At 37.1% G+C, this 25,749-nt stretch overlaps 1 protein-coding gene across 1 annotated transcript in view; it reads left to right on the forward strand.

The window, feature by feature from the left end:
- uspl1 (ubiquitin specific peptidase like 1) overlaps positions 1-22,928 on the forward strand; it is a 40,918-nt gene extending 17,990 nt beyond the window's left edge. Inside the window, exons 7-10 of the mRNA XM_053476141.1 lie at positions 5,768-5,897; positions 9,180-9,305; positions 17,777-17,937; positions 21,149-22,928. Of these exons, the coding sequence (XP_053332116.1) occupies positions 5,768-5,897; positions 9,180-9,305; positions 17,777-17,937; positions 21,149-22,485 (1,754 nt within the window). The 3' untranslated portion in view covers positions 22,486-22,928. The remainder of the gene's footprint in view (positions 1-5,767; positions 5,898-9,179; positions 9,306-17,776; positions 17,938-21,148) is intronic.
- The last annotated feature ends 2,821 nt before the right edge of the window (positions 22,929-25,749 follow it).

The following is a 25,749-nucleotide window of genomic DNA, read 5'->3' on the forward strand; positions in this document are numbered from 1 at the left end:
TGGGGAAATACTATATGGCTCTCCCATGGAACAGAGCGTTCAGCTGGGGTAGCCTCTTTAAATAACAGGTTTAATGGAAATGTCTTGACCACACAATGTGACCCAGACGGTCACTTTATTTGCCAAAATATTGAACACAATGACTCAACCTACTTAGTTTGTAATATTTATGGGTACAATACCAAGAAAGAAAATGTGAACCTTCAATTGTCAATTGAAAACATTTTACAGGTTGGCTGGTTAGATTCCCAAATGCGTTCATATTGTTAGGAGGTGATTTTAATACTATTCTAGACGGTTCTATAGATAAAAGCCCACCTTCCCAGCATAACAGTTCAAACACATACTTGACTGACATTATAAGAAGATTTAAACTGGTAGATATATGGAGAGAGAGAAGAATCCTAATAGCGGACTATATACCTGGAGCAATAAATCAGGCTCTAGGCAGTCACGACTGGACTATTGGCCTATATCTGACAGTTTAAACTAGGATTATGTTGGTTTTAGCATCTACCCCTAACCAACCTAAGTGGTTGGAAGAAGGCGAACAAAACTCTCATTATTTTTTCAGTCTAGAGAAATCTCGTTCCACCAACAACAGTATCAGTAAGTTAAATATTAATGGAGCTATCACTGAAGATCATTATAAAATATCAGAGTTTTGTTCAAAATTCTATAAAGAAAGCTCTCAATTTAGTCTAACTGCGTCTGATAATTTTTTAAACTCTCTCAGTGAAGATGCTAAGCGAAGTGGATAGAGAGCACTGTGACATGCCTATATCTCTTGAAGTACAGCAAGCAATAAATCAACTAAAAAACAACAAATCGCCTTGGTGTGATGGGCTTTCCTCCGAATTTTATAAATCGTTTATCGCTGAACTTTCCCATTTCTTATTTAAAGTCTTTATAGAATCTATTGAAAATGAATGCCTCCCCACCTCTATGACCCAAGGAATAACAATCTTAATTTCTAAACCAAACAAGGACAAATAATTTTTAGATAATTGGCGTCCAATTTGCTTACTTAACAACGATTATAAAATCTTAGACTCCGTCCACACGAAGCCGATGCGTTCCCTATCCGATCATTTTTTTTCGTGAACACGGCGTCGTCACAAGGAATATCTGCATACACACAAAACCACTGAAAGCGGTGTAGTATATATGCCAGACCAGTATGGGGCGCTGTAATTCTGCCATAGAGATAACCTATACACGGAGAAGAAGACTTTGAGCATACGCATAACCTTGTGCGCTGTATACGAACCAAGATGGTGTTGTCCATTATCGCTTGTTGCTCATAACAGTTGCATAGAAGCAATAGATTTTGCTGTAATAAAGCTAGTAGGCTTTGTAGCAACAGGAACACAATCATGTAGTCCGCGATTATTGTTGTTGCTGTTACGTGTGATGGTAGAGGAGGGTGGGCTTATGCTGTTTGTAGATTTCTACAAAGCATTTGACACCGTTGAACATCCATTCGTTTTACAGTCTCTTAAAAAATTCGGATTTGGTGTTTTTTATTCCGCAGCTATTAAAAGTCTATATAACAATAGTAATAGCTCAATTAGACTAATAGGTGTTATGTCTCCCAGATTCAATGTCTTTAGAGGCATCCGACAAGGTTGCCCGGCTTCGCCTTACCTCTTTCTACTGGTAGCCCAGCTTTTGTCTGATCATATTAAATCAAGTGAAATAAACGGCATCAATATATTGGGTAGAGAGCTTATTATATCTCAACTGGCGGACGATACCACTCTTTCTTAGAGATGAAAATCAAGTCTCTGTTGCAATAAATACTATAGAAAAAATTTCCATGGCTTCTGGCTTAAGGCTGAATATCAATAAGTGTGAAATCATATCCATTAAGGACTGCATGAAATCTTTCATTTGTAGTATTCCAGTAAAAAATTAACTTGTTTATTTAGGTATCACAATTACCAAGGACCAACAAAAAAGGACTTTATGTAACTTCGACCCTATTATTCAAAGAACTAAAAAAAGGCTGAACTAATGCCTGTTACGGGAGGCAGATCCCTACTGTCTAAGGCAGAAGGTTTATCACGGTTAACTTATCCAGCACTATCTCTGTATGTGGACAAAAAACATATTACTGAGATTGACAAGCTACTCTTTAACTTTTTATGGAGAAATAGAACTAATCATGTGAAGAAATCTGTTCTAACAAATGACTATGAAAAGGGTGGATTAAACTTTATTGATTTCTGTACTCTTATTAATACTTTTAAAGTAAATCGGTTAAAACACTTCTTTAAAAACCCTAACTCTATTTGGAATGTCATATTCTGTCAAAACTGGGTGGGTTGAGCTTTTTCTTAACATGTAATAACAATATTGATAAAGTCCCGATAAAAATGTCATCCTTTCACCGCCAGGCCTTCCTTTCATGGTCTCTTATTTTCAAGCATAACTTTTCGCCCAACAAATATTATATATGGAACAACAAAGACATCCTGTTTAAACACAAATCTTTATTTATTGATTACTGGTTTAATATTATTTTTGTTGACCAATTATTTAACAGAACTGGTTGTCTTTACTCTTATAGTGAGTTTCTAGAAGAATACAAAATTCCTGTGTCTCCTGGAGATTATGCCAAAGTCTTTGGAGCAATTTCCTCTGGAGTCTGCATGTTATTTAGAGCCCAACCAAGATTGGACACACAACAACTAACCTTATCACTGACTGACACTTCAGTTGGTAAGATTTGTCTTTCCTGTAACAATGGAAAGGACAAACTAATTAGATCCTTATTTAAAACAGATATTGTCACAGTCCCATATGTGGTTCCATACTGGAATAAATTTGTGCAAAACATTGACTTGAAGAAGGTCTGGCTCTTACCCAGCCGATACCTGCTGACCAATAAAATTAGAGAAATATCATTTAAGATAATTCATAAATTTACCCGTCTAATGATCATATTGTTAAAAAATTAAAAAAGGATTGATATAATGTGCACTTTTTGTTCTGTAAATATTGAAACAGTTACCCATCTGTTTTGGCACTGCCCCTTTGTCCAAAGTTTCTGGTCGGACATTTGTAATTTTATTGCTAAAAAAATAGAGAAAGATTTTAAGTTATTTTGGAAGGATGTTCTTTTTGGCATTTATGACTTCAATAGAACTAGGACTATGCCTAATGAAACTTTTATTATTAATCTCATTATTCTGTTGGCAAAATATCACATTCATAAATGTAAGTTTAAGCATTCAAAAACATCTTTTATTGCGTTTAACAATGAGGTCAAGCAATATGTTAAATCGATTAAGCATTCTCCTAATCAAAAGGCAAAAAAAACTGTGAATGTTTGTAAACACTTTGATATATTTTTGTAAACTAGTACTTCCCCTGGCAAAATGTGATGTGAGTCTTATTTATGTTTTTGTTTATGTTAAAAAACTTGAAATGTTGAAAAATGTGCAATTTATTATTTTCATAATGGAGATTAATATTCTTGTAAATTGTGCAATTGTTGAATAAAGTAAAAAAAAAAAAAAAAGAAACCAGCAAGAGAAAACCACAGAAATTGTCAGTAAAGGCTTATTATGCTTAGAAACGTTTAGTTCTGAAAGTTTAGTTGCACACCTTTAGTGTTTTTTTTTTTTTGTATAATAATTTATTTCAATGTGTGCCTTAGTTTTTTTTTTTTTTTTTATACTTAGTTATTTGAAATACCCTTTTTTTTTTTGTTTGTTTTTTTTTGCATCTGAGAAGGCTTTAAAATGTATGGCACTGTAATGCACTTGATTCCTCTCAGTCAACTTAAATACCCCTATCTCACCTACGTGGCTTTGCACGGTGGCCGAAAGTACAGTTCATCATGATTCACCACGAGGTTTTGCCACTGCGATTACGTTTCCATCTTTACGTGCGGGGGGAAAAAAAATTTACATGTTAAATTTTACATTTTTTCTTTTTTTGGCGGTCCTTGCGGAAGTTTGCGGACCTTGCAGAACTTCGAAGAACGTCGGCGGGCATTATTTTTTTATAAAATGCTGTATGCATTTAAAAAATCAGTTCTTAAAAATAAAACCAATTAATGTTTGTTTTTCTTACATCTTTTACATTGCTGTTTAAGCAAAAGTACATTTTATCCGATTAATCGATTAAATTTTTGGTAAAATACTCAATAGTCATCCATCTATTTAGACCTTGTTGAGAAAATAAAACAGTTAGTTATAACAATAACTAACAGAAACTTAAACAGAAAGTTATTCGCAAGTTAAAAGTCCACCTTGAAAGTCAACTTTGCAAGTTAAATGAACAGATCAGCTCAGTTGTAAGGTCCAGCTTTTTCCAACTTCGACGACTTAGTAAAGTTAAGCACTACATCCCCCCTTACAGTTTGAGACAGTAATTCATTCTTTTATCATGTCACGCCTTGACTGACTGAGACCTATGTATAGTGAGTTACAGTAGTCACAACTTTAACGGCTCATTCATAAGAATGAGCCCAAATATAGTCTCTTCTCTTTGGCTCAAGTAATACTGCTGTCATGGCGAACAGTTAAAGATGACTGAGCTTTGTAACACGGGATTACTGCGCGTGCAAACTACTCCTGATGCGCCGTGACATGGGAAACACTACTGTTTGTGCCCTAATGAATGGGTGCTTTTTGTTTTTCCTCACTGGCCTCACCATTTTCATGTAAGGAATCTAAATGTATAGGTGTAAACAGCTGAGACATGTTCACAAGTGGAAAGGAGTACATTATTTGCATTTGAAAGTTTAACATTGTAAATCGCATAAAGTAACACTAAATTAACAGCAACAACCGAGAACGTATGGTGAATTTAGAGGCTCTGATTATACTGCATACATATTATTTAGTACAACAAAATTCCTGAAAATTAATTTTTTTTAAAAGAAAAATCTTATTTTCTAGTCTGAAAGTCTATTTTTCAGTCATTTCCATTAAATTTTAAAGTCTTTAAATAATAACCAACAGATACAGAGCTAAGCTTTCAGTTCATTCTTTGTACAAATAAAATTGTCAGCTAGTTAACTTGATTTTCAGTCTATTTTACCAATATTTTTTTTTTATTATTGTACAGTAAATGTCATCTCAGGTTCTGATTTAAATAGTTCTGGTTTTGATTTTTAATGTTTGTTGTACAAGTACCCTGATGGGGAAATTACCATCTCTGTAGTGTTTCTTTGATGCAACATATGACTCTACTTGGAATAAAAACCTTTGTTAATTTCAGTTGTTGTGCAAAATGTCCCTTTGGACCACCTGGAGGTCATTTCACGAACAACTTTGAAATGCGACTGATTTTTATTTTGGTCACTGACATTTTGCCGAGGTAATGGGCATTTTGTTTGACTACCTACTGTAAATAAGCAAATAATTCATAACCTTTTATGGGATAATTTCTGCAGTATATTAGGAACTGATTTGTACTGATAACTTTGTTTTAACCCTAACTGAGGCAATGAATAGCTTATTTCTTAGGCAACAATGTTGGAAGCTGTATTCCATGATCATGAAAAATATGTTACTGTGTTTGACAAGGGTGAAATTATTGGTCAACATCAAACAATGACAACAGTAAAATATGTTCTTTAAATTGCTGGAATTGGGTTAACTTTTTTAAAGGAAGGAGAGTGGTAACCGGTCAGCTTCACTGAAGAAATGTGATAAAGAAATGTGCTTGTCAGTCGTCTTTTGTTCATTCTTTTTACTATTGTATTTACAGCATTTGAAGCTAAACAGATGTTTCTTGTTTGATAATGCAGGTCTGAAGAAGACACCAGTCTTTGCACTTCCACTTCTCCTTAGGTCAGATGACTGGGCTTACAGTCTTTTCCAGCATACTGGTCAGTGGGAATTTATTTGCACATGCTGTGGATACAATTTCAGCACAAGGTAGTTGTACATTTATTACTACCGCAACTGTTTATAGTTAAGGTTTTTAATTGTTAGCATGTTTAGTCATATCTTGTTCATTTTCCCTCTCAGGTACCTAAGGTCAAAAAATCTGATTAGCTGTTTGACTCCTTAGTAGTCGTAGGGCTTGTGGCAGTATATTTTTCCTTTTTTTTTTTTTTTTTTTTTTTTTTAAATCAGCAGCTCATTCATCAGCTTTTTATTTTTTTTTTACTGGTAAGATTATAAATCTCCTGGACCTGTAATGTTAAATTTTTTCTTATTATCCTAGTCAATTTAATTTAACAATTATCCCTCAACCAGCTGAATGTTTGAACTTTTTCATGGTCAGTGATTTTTCCATTTTGTACTCTTTAGTCTACTTTCAGTCTTGTAGTGATGAATCCATGTCTCATCACCAATAATGATTATCTTTAAGAAACTCACCTTTCTTAAAGTAAACATTTTCTCCATACTGCACACAGTCTTTGTGTACTCCCCTCAGACCACCAAAAAAATTTATCAGTTTGCACTTTTGTGCAAATCATAAATGGGGCATCCACTTTGCATGTTCATACCTACACACAAGTGACTGGGGAAATGGTTGCCTTGAACAGGAAATCGCTGATATGAGTGCAGATAATTTTTGACTCGCCCTCGCATCTGTGTATACATATGAGGGCAAGCGTATGTATGTATGTGTGTGTGTGTGTGTGTGTGTGTGTGTGTGTATATATATATATATATATATATATATACACACACACACTGATTAGCCAATAACATTAACTCCTGTCATCAGAATGCCACCTGCCAATCAATGCATATCCCAAGGTTGATGTGTTGGAAACAGGAAACATTTGCAAGGGTAAGGATCTAGGAGACTTTTACAAGGGCTAAAGTGTGATAGCTAGATGCCTTGGTTAGAGCATCTTAGAAATGGCTGGTGTTGTGGGGTGTTCCCTAAATTGGTGGTTAGTACCTAACAAAATCGACTCAAGGAAAGATGACCGGTGAACCAAATGAACCAACATGGGTGCCAAAAACTCATTTAATATACATGAAGAGCACAGGTTAGCTTGCTGTGTATTGGGCTGCATAGCTGGAGACCAGTCAGAGTTGCCTATGCTCACCCACATCCAACACCAAAGCTGTTTCAATGGGGCCATTATCATCATGCTACCCTCACCTAAGAAAGAGATGGCACCAGGATGTATTGTTAGAAGAAAACAAGCTGGCACAGTATTCTACTGCCACACACCTCCTGCAACATTATAGCGACCAAGTACACTCCTACACGGCAATGGTATCCCCTAAAGGTAGTATCGTCATATGGAGTTGATTGACTGCAGTGGTGTATTGGCAAAGATCTCGGGTATTTGGATGTAGATATCATCTAAGGGAAAGGGAAACAAGACTGTAAGAAGACTGCAGTACAATAACAAACGCTAGTCCACATGGGCCATATAGGGGCAGCCCGTTAAGCCTATAGTCCAAAGCCTGCAGGAAGTAATGGATGGGCTTTATTTTCACAATGGTGACCAGAAGTAGGTTAAATATAGGGTGAAGATGGTAACACGGGGTCAGCTGAGGCCCTGGACAACCATGGGGTGATGGATGCTGTAAGGATTTTTTTCAGTTCAGATCAAATTTCATTGCAGAAAATTTCAAACATTTTTATTGCAACAAGTTCCCCCCCAAACAATTGCCACCAATTGTGCAAGTTCTCCCACTTAAGAAGTTGAGAGGCCTGTAATTTTCATCATAGTGAAAATTGACTGAATTTGCAATGGGTAAGCAGTTTGGTGTGAAGAAATCAACTGTGTGAGCAATTATTACAAAATAGAAGACGTACAAGACCACTGATGATCTCCCTTGATCTGGGGCTCCACGCATGATCTCATCCATGGGGTCAAAAAGATTACAAAAATTGTAAGCATAAATCCCAGAACCACACGGGGGGGACCTAGTCAATGTCCTGCAGAGAGTTGGGACCAAAATAACAAAAGCTACCATCTCAAAGTCTCAAAGGACTCAAATCCTACAGTGCCAGACGTGTCTCACTGCTTCCCAGTACACATCCAGACCCGTGGGAAGTTTGCTAGAGAGCATTTGGATGATCCAGAGGTTTAGGAGAATGTCATATTGTTGGATGAAACCAAAATAAAACTTTTTGGTAAAATCTCAACTTGTGTTTGGAGGAGAGAGAATGCTTAGTTGCATCCAAACAACACCGTGCCTATGGTGAAGCATGGGTGTGGAAACATCATGCTTTGAGGCTGTTTTCCTGCAACGGGACCAAAAATGAATGGGTATTCATTATGTATCGTGAGATTTTGAGTGAAAGTCAGCAAGGGCATTGGAGATGAAACGTGTCTGGGTCTTTCAGCATGACCATGATCACAAACACGCCGCAAAAAACATTTTAAGGTCCTGGATTGGCCTTGCTAGTCTCCAAATCTTAACCCCATAGAAAGTCTTTGGAGGGAGAAAGTCCGTGTTGCCCAACGACAGCCCCAAAACATCACTGCTCTAGAGAAGATTTGCATGGAGGAATGGGCCAAAATACCAGCAACAGTGTGAGAAAACCTTATAAAGCCTTAAAGATAACATTTGAACTCTTATTATTGCCAACAAAGGGTATATAACAAAGTATTGAGATGAAAGTTTGTTATTGACCAAATACTTATTTTACACCATAATTTGCAAATCAATTCTTTAAAAATCCCACAGTGTGATTTTCTGGGTTTTTTTTCCAGGTATATCTATAATGAAAATTACAGGCTCTTCTCATCTTTTTAAGTGGGAGAACTTGCGCAATTGGTGGCTCACTAAATACTTTTTTGCCCCCAAAATGCTATTTTGGCACTGTTATACTTCCATACATCTGTAAACTTGATAATACTGAACATCATTCAAAATCACATAACCACAACACACTTTATCTTGAGTTCTTAAGAACCAGAGTTACTTACATAAATAGTGATTGTGAAGTTGGTGTATTAGTTTTTCACACTTTTACCTCGTACTGGGCAAATTTAAACATGGTTTCTTATCCCAAAAGAAATTCTTAAATGTATTGCTTGACAAAAAAATATATATAAACTCTTGTTCATGCACATCGATAAACTAGCTAAAGGAGTAAAATCAGTTTAGTTATGCCATCTGATAATCCTTGTCAGCAGAAGTAGTAGAATTAATAGTTGTTCAAGCCTACTTCTCATACATGTAGTCCATTGTAAAAAATCTATGTATTTACACAAGCATTATTTTTATTTACAGCATTGAGGAGACTGTAACAACTTTTACACAGGTTATGTCTGATTGGCACCCACTAAGAGCAGTGCACACAGCTCAATGCAGCAACTGTAATAACAAAAACCAGATGAGGAAATTGGTCTTACAGAGGTAAGTGCATGAGGTGTGTGTATATGTATATGTGTGTGTATATGTACGTGTCTGTGTGTATGCATACATTACACATATAATGTGTGTATTTGTATAGTGTGTGTATGTATGTATATATGTTTGTGTGTGTGTGTATGTGTATATATATAAAATGTGTGTGTATGTATGTGTGTGTATATAATTTTATCAATATCAAAAATATTGTGTGTGTATATACAGCAGGTACTCAAGCGGTATTCTGGTTTTACAGCCACGCTTGTGCGTTTGCTGGCTTTTACCGCTGAGTGGCGCTATATAACTATAGACAGATGCCTCGGGCATAATCACAAGGATTACTGAGCCGCGGCTGAACGTAGTAGTGGATAAAATCGAGTGAAACATTGTACTTAAACGAATTCATAAAGTACTAAAATTACACTACAAATTTAGAATTTAAATTAGATTAATTAGGATTGAATTTAGGCAAAGTAAACGTTAACACAGTGAGCCTTAAGATTTTATCATGTGTAATTAGAAAAGCTACATCTGTCATCTTATATTTTGTGTTCTTTAAATTTGTACTAGATTTTTTAACTGAAATAAATTAAACTAAATATCAGGATGTGCTACTGCGTCAGCAGATGTCGATGGTTTTGTGCATTGTTATAAGAATTAAATGCAGTAGGCTGCTATGATCATCATAATGTTCTTTAATAATTAATAGAAGTTTTTACATCCCAGCACCCCCGTTGCGCTTTACTAACGCCGGCAAAACCTTAAAATACAAGTAAAATGTTAAACGAATTTACAATCACAGCGCTAAAATTATAGCACAAATTTAGAATTTAAATTAAATATAGGCGTTTCTTATTTGCATCGGATGTAAGCAAAGGAATTGATAAGACACTGAGCATTTATATTTTACCATGTGTAACACTCGCGTAGCCAGAAAATTCTGGGTGTGAAAAAGTGGGTGAGCCACAGGTGTTGTCAGATTAATGTGCAAAAACTATTTAATAAAACAATATAAGATACATAGATGTTGTAAGACTCTATTTTTATTTAAGCGCACTCACAATGACGACAAAACGCTATGATTTTGTAAAATAATGAAAATAAACAGGAATACAGCGCTGTTCTGTTTCGGTGAACTTGAGCGTGTTAGAAAATAAACCAAAACTCTGTGTATACTTGCCTTATAGATGTGAAAAATATATACTTATATTTACTGCTAAATGTCTGATTTTATATAAACTAAAGGAAAACTAATCATCTTATGTAATTTGTATGAAACATGAATTACTGGTGCATCCACTGGATGACATGATGACATGGTCACCTTCACAAACGAAACCAAAGACATCAACTTATCAGTGAATTATTAAAATGGCCAGTCAGTTTCCTTGCAGTTTTCCTTGATGCACTTATCATTAGTCTACTTTTCCCGGTGCGGTGTTTCTTAACCGTCCGTTGGGTAATATGAGATGATGTGGGTCACTTACAAATGAGCACCTGGTTGGGTTATTTTGCCCCAACAACTGGTTTATTCATTATTCTTTCGTTTCTCCAAATGGCAGCCTGCAAAATGTTTGATATATTATTGTTATTGTGTCACAGGTGTAGTTTTAAGAGTTGTTTAGGCAAGAATGTGTGTGTATACAGCTCAAAACCTTCATTAATTATTAAAGATAGCCTTTATTTAGAAAAAATGCACCAGTGATTTCAGAGCTTCAGGAAATCTCCCGGCACTCTGCGCATAACACCGGGCCAACTCATGTCGGAATGAATTTAAAAACGTTTTCTAAACGTGGGCTATTGTGTTTTTTTTTTTTTTTTACTTATAATATTTGTTAACAGCAAGTAGACTGACTATAACCATTTAAAAAATTCACTGATGAATTAGTGATGTCTTTGGTTTCGGCTGTAGTGATGATGATAATGTCATCTCAACGTCTCTGCAGCAGTGGATGCGCCAAAAATCTACTTTTCATACGAATTACATCGTCTACATTTTCTCCATTAGTTTGTATAAAAGCAGACATTTCGCTTACTACAAGTATAGATTTTTTCATGTCTGTGAGGCGAGTATACAGAGTTCACCAAAAACAATACAGAGCAGCGCACCTTGTTTGCGTTCAAACATTGACAAAATCATAACGTTTTGCACATTAATCTGAGTCCTCATCTGTTACATTATTGAGGACAACAGTTTTTCCAGCCTGTCACGGCGTGCGCCTAAATCAATATCACTCCTCGCTCACTAGTTAGGTGTTCTCCCCTTCATATATGCGAAGGAGGGATATTTAGTCATCCGCGGAGAGCAGAGTCAGCGTGAACGGACGGAGGCAGGAGCTGCTGTCCTCGTGGGCCCACGCTGCTACTCTCCGCTGCTCACCGCTTACCAGCCTGTGCCCGCATGCCAGCGGGGCACTGCCAACCCAACCTGCACGTGCACATTCCTTCCTTTCCATCCTCACTTCCTCAACCCTTTCCTTCACATTTTTTTCCCGTAAGACCTCGCCTCGAGTCCGTGCGAGCCCATGCACTTAGGGTCGAACCGGTTACACGGTCCAAATGTCGTCAACAATATTTAAAAAAACTTATTGTTCTTGTTTTAATGTTATTTTTAAGTAAATGAAACAGTAATAGCTAAAATTGTCAAATTAATAGTAAAAATATTAACAAGGGTAATGTTTGATGTCATGTGGGCGTTGTAGGATTTGTAACTAACTTCTAACTAAAAAGTGGCAGCTGGCACGCCTAAAAATAGACGCAGGTTATTTTTTTTGTCTAAATAAAAATCCTCCTCTTTAATTTCCTATGTAGACTAATCAGCGCTCAACTGCACGCAAAAAGTTTTCCAGAGCATGGAGGAATTTTGTTGTACTAAATATCTATGTAGTATAATCAGGGCCTCTTATTCCTATTTATCCTGGGTTGTTCTTTTAGTGTTATTGTGTGTGCTTTACAATGCCAGACAACATTCAAATGCAAATTATTTACCCTCCCCAGGTGTGAATCACCTGTTCTCACCTATACATTCAGAGAATCTTAAATGCACCCCTCCCCACTTTAAAAACCTATTCTGAGGCTCTTCTGAAGACTTTCAGTGATTAAGGCCTCTTTTTAAATTTGTGTAAATTTAATTATCTGTATTCTAGATTCTAAAGTTGACATTGTTACTGTTTTTAATCCTCGGAATGGGAGAAATCGAGATTTTCCTTATGATACCATAAATTGCATTGTTTTTAATCACTCTATACACTCATATTCTTTGGTATTTTTATTTTTTAAATGAAAACAGGTATGGGGCTCTCTTGGTTTATTAATTCGCGTGCCTGGTTTAGTATTCAGTGCGTACTGTTTGTACATCTGTTATTTTACAACTAAAATTTTTATTTTTATAATTTAAATAAAAATGCTTTTCTAAACGTGGGCTATTATTTACTGGCGTGCGCCCAGATCTACTATCGCTACTCGCTCACTGCGTAGGCTCCCTGAATAGGCGGCAAAGGGATGGAGCCACCTATTCGTGCTGGCTGGCGATAATTAACGTTAATATGATCTCGGGCTTGTTCCGCATTATAAAAGCAAGGCATGGAGTTTAGTCCTAGGTCCAGAAAGTATGTGATGTGGTGGAGAATAGAAGAGTGGCATGTGAGTGGGGCGATGTGACGCACCCCAGGGACTTTAAACAAGGTCACTGGAATTTCTGAGCTGAGCGAGCTCCCTCGACACCTTCACTCCCGCACCGAGCACGCCTTCGCAGCCCTGCCGCCGAAGAGATAAAGGCCGCGAGGACTCCCGCTGGCCATCGACAGTGTAGATAGTAGAACGTCCTGACAATGTTTTAATTTTATGGTCATTTATTTTAGTTAATAAATCTACTACAAATTTAAAGAACACAAGATATAAGATGACACAACCCTACACGCGTAGCTTTTCTAATTACACGTGATAAAATCTAAAGGCTTACTGTGTTAACATTTATTTCGCTTAAATTTGATCCTAATAAGATTTAATTTAATTTGAATTTTACATTTGTACTGTAATTTTAGTACTGTGATTATGAATTTGTTTAACTACAATGTTTCACTTGCTTTTATCCGCTACTATGTGCAGCTCTAAAGGAGCTGTGGCTTATTAATCCTGCACAGAATGAACTAAGGCATAAGGGGTCAGTCTGTAGTTATATAGCGCCACTCAGCGGTAAAAGCCAGCAAACGCACAAACCCAAATGCTGCCGCAGAGCGCCGCGGCGGAAAAACCAACATTCTGATTGGGTAACCACTGTACCTTTTAAATTGAAGTACAATTATTTAGTGGAAAAAAAAAACCTTATTATTTTTAAGTACATGAAATGTCATTACAATTATATGATACAAGACAGCGCAAGCTTGAAGAATACAGATAGAGGGATCCTTGACCATTACTATTTGCGCAATCTTTCTATAAGATCATCCAGAGTTATGGGCCCTTTCTTATGCACTCTCCTCTTCAGCTTACCCCACAGATTTTCAATTGGGTTGAGGCCTGGCAAATGACATGGCCATGGGAGGTGTTTGATTTTGTCTGCTGAACAATTTGTGTAGTTTTTTTGCCACATGTTTTGGGTCATTATCCTCCTGAAAGACCCAATGATGACCCATCTTCAGCTTTCTGACCGAAGCCATCAGGTTGTGAATTAAATTGTCTTGGTATTTTAGAGTTCATAATGCCATGCCCCCAAACAAGGTTCAGAGGGTCTTACACCAGACCCACTTAAGGTGTTTGGTACCAAAAACTCCTCTTTGTCTCATCTGCACAGTCCCAGTTGAAGTTCTAATACTGCTTAACAAACTCCAAATATATAATGTTTGTGACTATAGATGAGAGAACGCTTTTTCCTTGCATGCCTTCCAAACAGCTTGTTGACATGTAGATAGTGTCTGAAGAGTGTTATTCACTCTTTGATGCAGTTCTCTAACAGTGAGCTTTGGAAATTTTGTTTTGTAACGTCTCATACCATCCTCCTCATCGTGCGTGGTGACTGAATAAACTTGTTTCCTAATCCGGCGTTGTTTTACACTTCTTAATGATTCCTCTGACTGTACATACTGTATGGACAAGTTTAGGTGAGTTACTATTTTTGTGTTGCCATAGCCTGACTTTAAAGGTCGACACACATCTGCCTTACTTGAATCATCTGTCCTTTTGTCTTTTCTATGTTGAACAGTGGATAAGAGAAATAGGCTTCTGTGTCATGTCATACCATAGGGAAACAGGAAGTCATGAATTAATAATTAAAAGTTTCTAGATACTTTGAGCAACTTTAAAAACAACAGTAATAAGGGGTGTCTGATTGTGTAACAGGTTGTTTTATAAACAATTTTTTAAGTTATACATATTTTTGTATTTCTTTTTTATTCACTTGAAAAAAGCTTAGCTTTTTCTAGAATTTTTGGTGAGATTATGCTACTGCAATAAAAAAAATATATTAGAAACCTAAGAAAACATCTTAACCAGGTTAATTTATTGGGATGCACCTCTATGCAGACACCTATAACTCTGTGTATAGGTGTCTGTATACAGGTGCATCTCAAGAAACTAAAATATAAAATTTTTACTTCTTGAATTTAATTACTGAAATAGACTTTTTGATATTATATAGGTTTGTTACACACAGATTAATACATTTTGAGTTTTTTTTTTTTCTTTTTATATTGATTGAGTCTTGCAGCCAATGAAACCCCAAAATTCAGTATCTCAGAAAAATAAATATTACTTAAGACTAATAAAAAAAAAAAAAAAAAGACTTTTAACACAATGTTGGACTACTGAAAAGTATGAACATGTACAGGACTCAATACTTGGTTGGGGCTCCCTTTGCCTGAACTACAGCATCAAGCATGGCATGAAGGCGATCAGTCTGTGGCACTGCTGAGGTGTTATGGGAGCTGGTGTCTTTCATCTTCCTTTTCGCAATACCCCATAGATTCTCTGAGGTTTAGGTCTGGCGAGTTTTCTAGCCAATCGAGCACAGGGATACCATGGTCCTTAAACCAGGTATTAATGCTTTTGGCAGTGTGGGCAGGTGCCAAGTCTTGCTAGAAAATGAAATCAGCTTCTTCATAAAGCAGAGGGAAGTGCTCTAAAACTTCCTGGTAAATGGCTGTGCTGACTTTGAGCCTGATAAAACACAGTGAACCAAACCAGCAGATGACATGGCTTCCAAAATCACCACTGACTTTGCAAATTTACACTGGACCTCATACAACTTGGATTCTGTGCCCCTCCTTTATTTCTAAATAAAATGCAAAAGGTATTTTACATCTGAAAAGAGGACTTTGCCCCATTGAGCAACAGTCCAGTTCTTTTTCCTCCTTAGCCCAGGTAAGATGTCTTTGGTCCAAGAGTGGCTTGACACAAGGAATGCCACAGATGTACCCTATGACCGACAAACAAAAAGCCAACAAAAATGTGCTAAATAACACACCATATATTTTGTATAACCTGAAATGGTTTTTCATCATTCTTGAAGGACTTTCCTGAGGTGTTAAATACTTTTTGCATGATTTTCCTTTACTCTGGTGACCAAGTCAACCCAAATTATCGTAGTTCGATTTATATGCGGTGATTGTGGCGGCCAGGTCATCTGATGCTTCTTGTTGGAAAAAATACCTCAAACATAACCTAGAGGTGTTTTTGGAGTCATTGTACTCTTCGGAAAAGAAATGATGGTCTCAACAAGTGTGAACTAGATGGGATGGCATGTCGTAAATGCTGTGGTAACCATTCAGGTTGAGTGTGCTCCGATTTGATTGTCACCAACGGTTTCACCAGCAAAGCCTCCCACCATCACACCACCTCCATGCTTTGCAGGGAACCACACATTCAGTAACTGTTGGTTTGCTCTCTCTACATCTAATGGAGACATGACGGTTAGAGCCCCAAAAAAAAATGTCAACTTTAATCTGAGGTGCCGTCAACTGGTAGTTTCTGATGCTGGTCACTAAAATAAAATTTCCTAAGGAATCATAGCTGAAGTCCATGAAGCTTATTAATCAAATTTGAGTATAAAGTGGTGAACAGTATGGAAATCTTTGTAACTTTCCAAAACCATTCCAAAAACTGAATCTACCAAGCATTTTAATAAAAGAGAATTTAGAGAATCAATCATATCATTATATGGATAGCTCTATAATATAAAAACACAGGTTTATGTACCCCCACTCAGTGGAGATGACGATGGAGGATTTGCTCAAATGGTAGAACACTCGCTTGACATGCAAGAGGTAGTAGAATCATTGCTGCTTCCTCCACTGCCTTTGGGGCAGTGGTAGCTCAGAAAACTAAGGCACAAATTACTAATGAGAAGGTCAGCGGTCTGAGCCTCAGCTCTACCAGGTTGCCATTGTTGAGCCCTTGAGCAAGGCCTATAACCCTGGGGTATTGTATCATGGCTGTACCTGCACTCTGACCCTAGTTACGCTGGGATTTACATTACTGCACAGTGAAATTCTGTCTCCGCATATGTGACAAAGGCTTAACTAACTCAAGTCAATGGATCATAAATGCTAATTAAGCTGTGCATTGTTGCGTGCACACTGGTTTGAGCTTGCATAATGTAAATAACCGAGTTGTTGAGAGGCAATTGTAGGAAAGACCTTGGCAAATTTTGAAGCTGTGTTGAGGTGGGTAAAGGATATTTCAGAAATTTGAGAGGTGTGCAAAGTCATCATTAATTCATATATAGATAGATTGTATGTATGTATGTCACCATACTAATACGGTCTTTGACCCCCTTTCGCCTTCAGAACTGCCTTAATTCTATGTGGCATTGATTTAACAAGGTGCTGAAAGCATTCTACAGAAATGTTTGCCCATATTGATAGGATAGCATCTTGCAGCTAATGGAGATTTGTGGGATGCACATCCAGGGCACGAAGCTCCTGTTCCACCACATCCCAAAGATGCGCTAGTGGGTTGAGATCTGGTGACTGTGGGGGCCAATATTAGTACAGTGAACTCATTGTCATGTTAAAAAAAAAACAATTTCAAATGATTCGAGCTTTGTGACATGGTGCATTATCCTGCTGTGGAAGTAGCTATTAGAAGATGGGTACATGGTGGTCATAAAGGGGTGGACATGGTCAGAAACAATGCTCAGGTAGCCCGTGGCATTTAAACGATGCCCAATTGGCACTAATAGGCCTAAAGTGTGCCAAGAAAAGATCCTCCTCAAATTATGCTCCCTAGGAATATTTTTTTATTATTCTCACCAAAAAACTTTTTTTTTTAATGACTACACAGCTGTTTAGTCCCTTTAAGTTTTAAAGTTTTAGTTCCCAGCTAAAACATTTCGTACTAATAATTATTCAGTCATATGCCCTGTAGTATTTGCTTATTCATTACCGCCTTTTTTGTCCATTTAGTATGTATTGTATATGAGCCAAATTTTTTATAATTTATTCCTATGCTTGCACATTTCTTTCTTTCACATTTTTTTCAAGAATTTCTTCAGTGCTTGTACTACACTTTATGAAGGGACTACCACAAAGAGACCTCTCCAAGTATGCATTTGATTTTCAAGGCACACACTACAACGTCAGCACTATTATACAGTACAGTGAACAGCATGAGCACTTTGTCACATGGATTCATCAACCAGATGGTGAGTGAACACATTACTACAATCATTTCAGCTCATAATCATCTTTGTAATGAAGGTGGTATGAGCTGTGCTTTTTTTTTTTCTTTTTTTTTTTTTCCATTATGTGTGACAAGTGTATTGTTTTTAATGTTTTCAAGATTAGTAAGTACAGTGGAACCTCGGATTATGAGTAACGCGGTTTACGAGTGTTCTGCAAGGCCGGCAAAGATTTTTAATACATTTTCACCTGAAAAACAAGCATTGTCTTGGTTTATGAGCCCCGAGTATCATGTATCATGCATATGCCTCTTGTTTTGTCGCCAAGCGCCACATGATCACAACTGAGCCAATGGTTTTTCTCTCTCTTGCGCTGCGGAATTGTAGGTAATCGTCTCCCCTGCTAGGTCTCAGTGCTCGTCCCTTACTGGCATAATCAACATCCGTGCGTGTACTATTTACTATAACACTGACCACGTGTGTGTAACATTTTATTTTGTGTTTGTATTCGTGTTTGTACAGCGCGCATATAAAGCAAAAGCAAGTCTCATTAGAGGGTAAAGATTCATATTTTTCTCTCCCTCTCTATAGCAGCATGTCATGTTTGACTGTTTGTCGCGACAGAGCAGAGTTTCTGTGTAAGGCAGAGAGAGGGAGAGACTGCGTGTGTGTGAGAAGCCGAGAGGAGGAGGGGGTGGTAAGGGGGCCTGTAAAGGCAAGAGTGTGTGTGTGCGCGCGTGCGCAATTTGATACCGTGCTTCACTTACTCTCTCTCACACACACACCGCTTGCGTGCACAAACGGAAACACTTCTGTCAGGATTTATTTTTACTTTTTATTTAAGGTAAAGTGCAGGTTAATTTTTTTTTTTTACTTTATATTTTGTATTTACTATTTCTTTTTTTTGTGCTGTAGAATTTAAATTTCCATTATTTCTTATGGGAAAATAAAATTTAGTTATAAAACGAGTGTTTTGGAATACTAGCCCACTTCCAGAACGAATTATGCTCGTTATTCCACTGTACAGTTAAACCTCGGGAATTATGAGTGTTCCACAAGACGAGCAAAGATTTTTAATGAATTTTGACTTAAAAAACTAGCAAGTCTTGGTTTATGAGTACAGAGTATCCTGTATCATGCATTCGCTTCTTATTTTGATGAAAGGCAGTCACGTGATCGCAACTGAGCCAATGTTTTTTTTTTTTTTTTTCTCTCTTTCTCGCCTTTAGTGTGTGTGTTTGTGAACCGGCACGGTGTCAAATTACGCACACAACGACAGGCCCAAACCCACACACAGCACTTGCGCACATAAAAGGAAACGCTTATTTTTACTTTGTATTCATTATTTCTATGTATTTATTTTTTTGGGCCGTGGAACATATAATTTGAGTTTCCATTATTTCATATGGGAAAATTTTATTTGGTTTACGAGTGTTTGGGAATACGAGCCCACTTTCCGGAATGAATTATGCTCGTAATCCAAGGTTTCACTGTATAGGCACCAGTGGATGCTGGTAAGAAGGCTAGTATATTGCTTATGATGCTTGGGTTCACTAGCACTGTCTTTAAGAAGCATTGTGCTGTTTTCTCAGTCTGCACAAAATGTAAAGTTTTATTTATATAAATATCTATGCAATTTTAAAAACTCGACAACAGGTCAGGTACATGAATAACTGTAGCAATCACTTTCAGGGTGTAGCAAGAATGCCAGTCAGAAAGTAGCCGAAGATTATAAATTTGGTATGGCAAAATAATACCTGTCGGATTTTCACAGTGTTAATTGGAGCCATTAACAGGTCTACAGGTTACACAGTGCATGTGCTATTATTGTAAAAAGTTTTTTTTTTTTCTCTCTTTTGTAACTTAATTTAAAAAGTGAAACTCATAGACTTATTACAAATATGTAGCTATGATATTTAGGCCTTTTTTTAATTAAGGTTTACAGTTTAAGGTAAATGTTTGATAATGTATGTGTATACAGTCATGGCTAAAAGTTTTGAGAATGACACAAATATTAGTTTTCACCAAGTTTGCTGCTAAACTGCTTTTAGATCTCAACATTTCAGTAGTTTCTGTGATGTACTGAAATAATAATTACAAGCACTTTATTCGTTTCAAAGGCTTTTATCGACAATTACATGACATTTATGCAAAAAATCTATATTTGCAGTGTTGGCCCTTCTTTTTCAGGACCTCTGCAATTCGACTGGGCATGCTCTCAATTAACTTCTGGGCCAAATCCTGACCATTCTTTTATAATCACTTTTTGGAGTTTGTCAGAATTGGTTGGTTTTTGTTTGTCCACCCGCCTCGTGTCCACCACAAGTTCTCAGTGGGATTAAGATCTGGGGAGTTTCCAGGCCATGGACTCAAAATTTTAACGTTTTGGTCCCCAAGCCACTTAGTTATCTAGTGCTTCATCGTTCTGGAAAATGCATTGTTCTTCACTAAACTGTTGTTGCATTGTTGGAAGAAGTTGCTGTTGGAGGGTGTTTTGGTACCATTCTTTATTCATAGCAGTGTTTTGGGGCACAATTGTGAGTGAGCCCACTCTCTTGGATGAGAAGCAACCCCACACATGAATGGTCTCAGGATGCTTTACTGTTGGCATGACACAGGACTAATGGTAGTGCTCACCTTCTCCGGGCAAGCCTTTTTCCAGATGCCCCAAACAATCGGAAAGAAGCTTCTAAGTTAACAAGAAAATTACTGAAATTATCTCAGCAGGTCCTTTTAATGACAGCAATGAAATGCAGTGGAAAGGTTTTTTTGGGATTAAGTTAATTTATGTGGCAAAGAAGGAGTATGCAATTCATCTGATCACTCTTCATAACATTCTGGGGTATATGCAAATTGCTATTATAAAAACTTAAAGCATATTATAAAGCAACTTTTCCAATTTCCAATATTTATGTAATTCTCAAAACTTTTGGCCATGACTACGCACGTGTGTGTGTGTGTGTGTACATATATATTGTACATATATATGTTTACATGCACGTGTGTGTGTGTGTGTGTGTAAAAAAATAAATAAAAAATAAAAGGGCTTGCAAATTTGCTGACTTTCTTTGATGTGGATTTGGCAAAAATCACTTTTGCTTTTACCCCCTAAGGTATGAGACCAAGACTTCCTTAGGTAAAGATAAATAAAAGCTAAAATCCAATTTACCATAGCCTGTGTTTTTGTTTTGTGTGGTGTTTTTTGTAAGCAATTTTTCTCCCCCCCCCCACACAGGATTATGGCTGGAATTTGATGATTTGAAGTACCCCCACTGCATAACCCACAGGAGGTTTACTCTCCCAGCCAGTCAGTTCCACCTCATCTTCTGGGAGGCAAGTTCGAGAGAGGAGTCCAAGCTTCCTGATGATAATCCTATTCAGGGAATGAGTAATGTGGTTGATGTCTTTCAAGATGCAACTAATTCTACACCTGATGACACATGCATTATAGAGGCCTTGACTGAAAAAGACAATGAGTCTGTCAGTACCTGGGATACTTCAATAGGCAGTACAACATTGATTGAAACGTTTGAGGGCCTTTCACATAGTGACATTGTCACACTTACTTTGGTTGAGGTCAAAGTAGATTCTGCAGAAAACTCTCTCTCAAATTCCCAGGAAACAGTAACAGGGCCAGCTGTGTCTAGTGGCCCAGAAGCATCTCATCTTCTAGACAAAAACTCTTTGGATCAAATTTCATGCAATGAAAAAAGCAAAGTTTGTGTTCAGAAAGTTTCACCTGCAACAGAAATATCTCTTCCCTCTGTGTTAAAAGCATCAGACTTGGTAGAACCTCCAAAAGTAAGCAAATGTCCAACTGCCCTTTGCTCTTCAAACCCCAATACCTCCAACCTATCTTTATTTTATCTGCACCCTTCCCACCAGTCAACACCATTACCCCTTCATACCATGAATCAAAAAGATAGCTTACGAACTGATGCCAATGAGGCCCTCCTGGCCAAACCTGCTGAGCTCTTTGGTGGATATAGAGCAAAGACTCATCCAAGTCCAGTTTTACCTGGAGGACTTTTAAGACATCCATTAGTGAAATTGCCCACTGTTTCACCAAAGCCATTTAACCCTGGTGGCAACGTGTCTGTGAGGCCATGTTCCATGCTAATGAAATCTAGCCAGAACATCCCAATTTCATCCCAATCAAAGATGGTATTGTCCACTGAAACTCTCAGACTAAAACTCATGAAAAGGCTCAAAGCCAAAAAGAAGAAGCTGGCAAAGTTAAATAAACTGCTTAGTATAGAAGATGGCGAGTCTACTCCCAGGCCAGACAGCACAGATGTTTCCTCCCCATACTCAGTCACCTCTAGTACATCAGCATATGATAGCCCAGCATTTGATGATTTCTTTGCTGAGCTTTTATCTCCAGCCATGAGCAGCACCAGCAACCTGTCACCTGATAGCACAGGCCTTTTGGATGTATTAACCAACAGCCTTAATGCTGGGACATCGGAAAGCAGCCCCCAGAGAAACTCTACAACAGCTCCTTATCTTTCAGTTCCTCTTTTAAATGATTTATCTTCCAGTGACAGCTTTCTTGATGAATTAATCTCATGATCAAGGGAGTAGCAATCTGTAATTGAGAGTGTTTAATTTAATGCTTTGGCTATATTTCTTAAGTCAGTTTGGGGTTTTTTTTTGAAGTGGGGCGGGGTGTTCTAAAAAGCTGTGCAACATTTAGGGCCTGTCATAGACTATAGGGATTCATATTTTTGGCTCCAACTTCCTGTTATTACTTTGCGTCTTCCATCCAACTTGGGTGGAGGGGGAATTCTGCTTCGGCAATCAAGGGCTGATTCTTGGAAATGAAAATAATTTAGTTTGTAATGTGTGTAGGATTTTGTACATTTTAAGGTAATGTTTCACTATCCTGGCCATACGCAATGATTTTTGTAAAATAAAAAAAAAATATTTGTCATTTTACTGTGCTGTCTAGTTTAGGCCAAAAAAAATGAAGTAAAATAAGTTGCTTTAGCTAAAATTAGTATTTTGAATGCTACCATTCAATACTAAAGGATGATTTCTAGTCAAATTTATTTTGTATGGGGTATAATTTTTTTTTTTAATAAATAAAATAAAAAGTGCATTCTAGTCACATGATTACAACAGGGCAATGCTCTATATTACTACAAGGATAGATTGTATAGTGCATCTGAAAAGTATTCACAGCGCATCACTTTTTCCACATAAAATGGATTAAATTATTTTTTCCCTCAGAATTCTACACACAACACCACATACATAAAGTTTACTTGAGATTTTTGCTTATTTATTTAAAAAAATATATATTTTTTTTGAGAAACTCCATGTACTCATAAATAAATATTCACAGCGTTTGCCATGAAGCTCAAAATTGAGCTCAGGTGCATCCTGTTTCCCCTGATTGTCCTTGAGATGTTTCTGCAGCTTAATTGGAGTCCACCTGTGGTAAATTGATTGGACATTTTTTAGATTTAGAAAGGCACACACATGTCTATATAAGGTCCCACAGTTGACAGTTCATGTCAGACCATAAACTAAGCATAAAGTCAAAGGAATTGTCTGTAGACCTCCAAGTCTTGAGGCACAAATTCAGGGGAAGGTTACAGAAAAATTTCTGCTGTTTTGAAGGTCCCAATGAGTACTGTGGTCTCCATCATCCGTAAGTGGAAGAAGTTCGAAACCACCAGGACTCTTCCTATAGCTGGCCGGCCATCTAAACTGAGCGATCGGGGGAGAAGGGCCGTAGTCAGCGAGGTGACCAAGAACCCAATGGTCACACTGTCAGAGCTTCAGAGGTTCTCTGTGGAGGGAGGAGAACTTTCCAGAAGGACAACCATCTCTGCAGCAATCCACAAATTAGGCCTATATGGTAGAGTCGCCAGAGAGTCTCATCAGACCTGAGAATTTTGTTTCTCATGGTCTGAGAGTCCTTCAGGTGCCTTTTGGCTAACTCCATACGGGCTGCCATGTGCCTTTTACTAAGGAGTGGCTTCCGTCTGGCCATATAAGCTACAATATAGCCTTTCCAAATCATGTCCAATCAACTGAATTTACCACAGGTGGACTCCAGTCAAGCTGCAGAAACATCTCAAGGAAGACCAGGGGGAACAGGATGCGTCTGAGCTCAATTTTTAGTTTTATAACAAATACTCATGTACTGTACATGTGTTTTCTCACAATTTATATATATTTTTTTTTTATAAATTTGCAAAAATCTCAAGTAAATTTTTCATGTCATTATGGGGTGTTGTGTGTAGAATTCTGAGGAAGAAAATAATTATATCCATTTTAGAATAAGGCTGTGACAACAAAATATGGAAAAAGTAATGCGCTGTGGATACTTTCCGGATGCACTGTACCCCAAACATTTGTGAAAACCTGACGTGGGCCTTCCACAAACGTTTGCTACAAAATAGAAAGCAAAGTTGTATATAATGTCTCTGTATGGTTTAGAACTAGTTTCCCTTCACTGGAAGTAACTGGCTCTTCTGTGTTGACACAGAAGTGCAAGTGTTACTCTTCTGTGGGTGAGAATTCCCGACTGAAGAAGAAAAAGATCAAAAAGAATGGTTTGAGCTCTCAAGACGGATGTAGGAACAAGGCTTAAATAAAATGCCATACAAATGCATTGTATTTTGCATGATGATTAAATTTGAAATTAATCTGTGGTTTACATGAGTGACGAACCATAGGAAGTGATCCATATGGATATAGGATCTACTGTGGTCATTTCTTTAGTGTGATGTAAAACACTGTGGTATCATAACTCCGTAAAGTTTGTCAGTAGCTTTGGTTTATATTCAACTCCCAACAAATTAGATTGTATTTGGCCACTAGAGGTCACTGTATCCAATACTGCAAATATATATTTTAATTCTTTTGATTCCTTTTTATGTACCCATTTACTCCTAAAATGACAAGTTTAGAATTGAGTGTAGACCTGTGTTAGCAGAGAACTCAGAACAGCTGCTGGCTGATGAGAGAGACTTGTTACATTTGACCGATGAAACAGGAATATTTTTATAGAAATTGAGTTATATCTGACTCGTGGTTTTGCTTCACCCAGTGGAGAAATCACTAATTGTAAAGGTTGTGCATAATCCAGTACATTCAACATTAGTTGGGCAGTGTTTAGCATCCACTGTATATGTAATGTATATTCGATAGACCACGATTGGTTCTGACCAAGATATCTGATTGGACTAGACTTATTTTATGGTGACACTTTAACATAAAAGCACTAGGAAACTTAACTGTAACCTATATGCATCACTCTGCGTCACAGGTGTTCTACTTGTTAATTATACTGTCAGTCACAGCATGATTGAAAATAGCTTAGTACGGTCTGAGGAGGAAGCAACTGCTTACCAACACCCACATTCAGAACCAATCTTTAAAGTACTTTCAGCCAAAAAAAATGTGTAATCCATCTAATAACATCAATAATGTATAATTGCTCCCAAGTTGTTCTCACCACTAATCTATCCATGTTCTTTTATTTATGGCTATAAAACAAACTAGTTTCTAAAGTAAGGCTCTCCAACCTCTGATTAACAGCTGTTATTCTTAAAAGATAGATTCAACGTTATTTTCATTGCATTACAAGGCAACGAAATGCAGTTAGCATCTCACCAGAAATGTAAGTTAGCAGTGGGATATAAACATATATACAGATCTATAAAACTTATATATATATATATATATATATATATATATATATAATTATAAATAAATTAAAAAAGGCATGAAATAAATGTGTATGAATTGGATTTACAGAAGAATATGCAGTATGTATATATTTAAATGAATATACAGTGTAAAGTGAGCAGAGATAATGCA

This window comes from Clarias gariepinus, chromosome 17 (genome assembly GCF_024256425.1).
Source record: "Clarias gariepinus isolate MV-2021 ecotype Netherlands chromosome 17, CGAR_prim_01v2, whole genome shotgun sequence".
Taxonomy (NCBI): Eukaryota; Metazoa; Chordata; class Actinopteri; order Siluriformes; family Clariidae; genus Clarias; species Clarias gariepinus.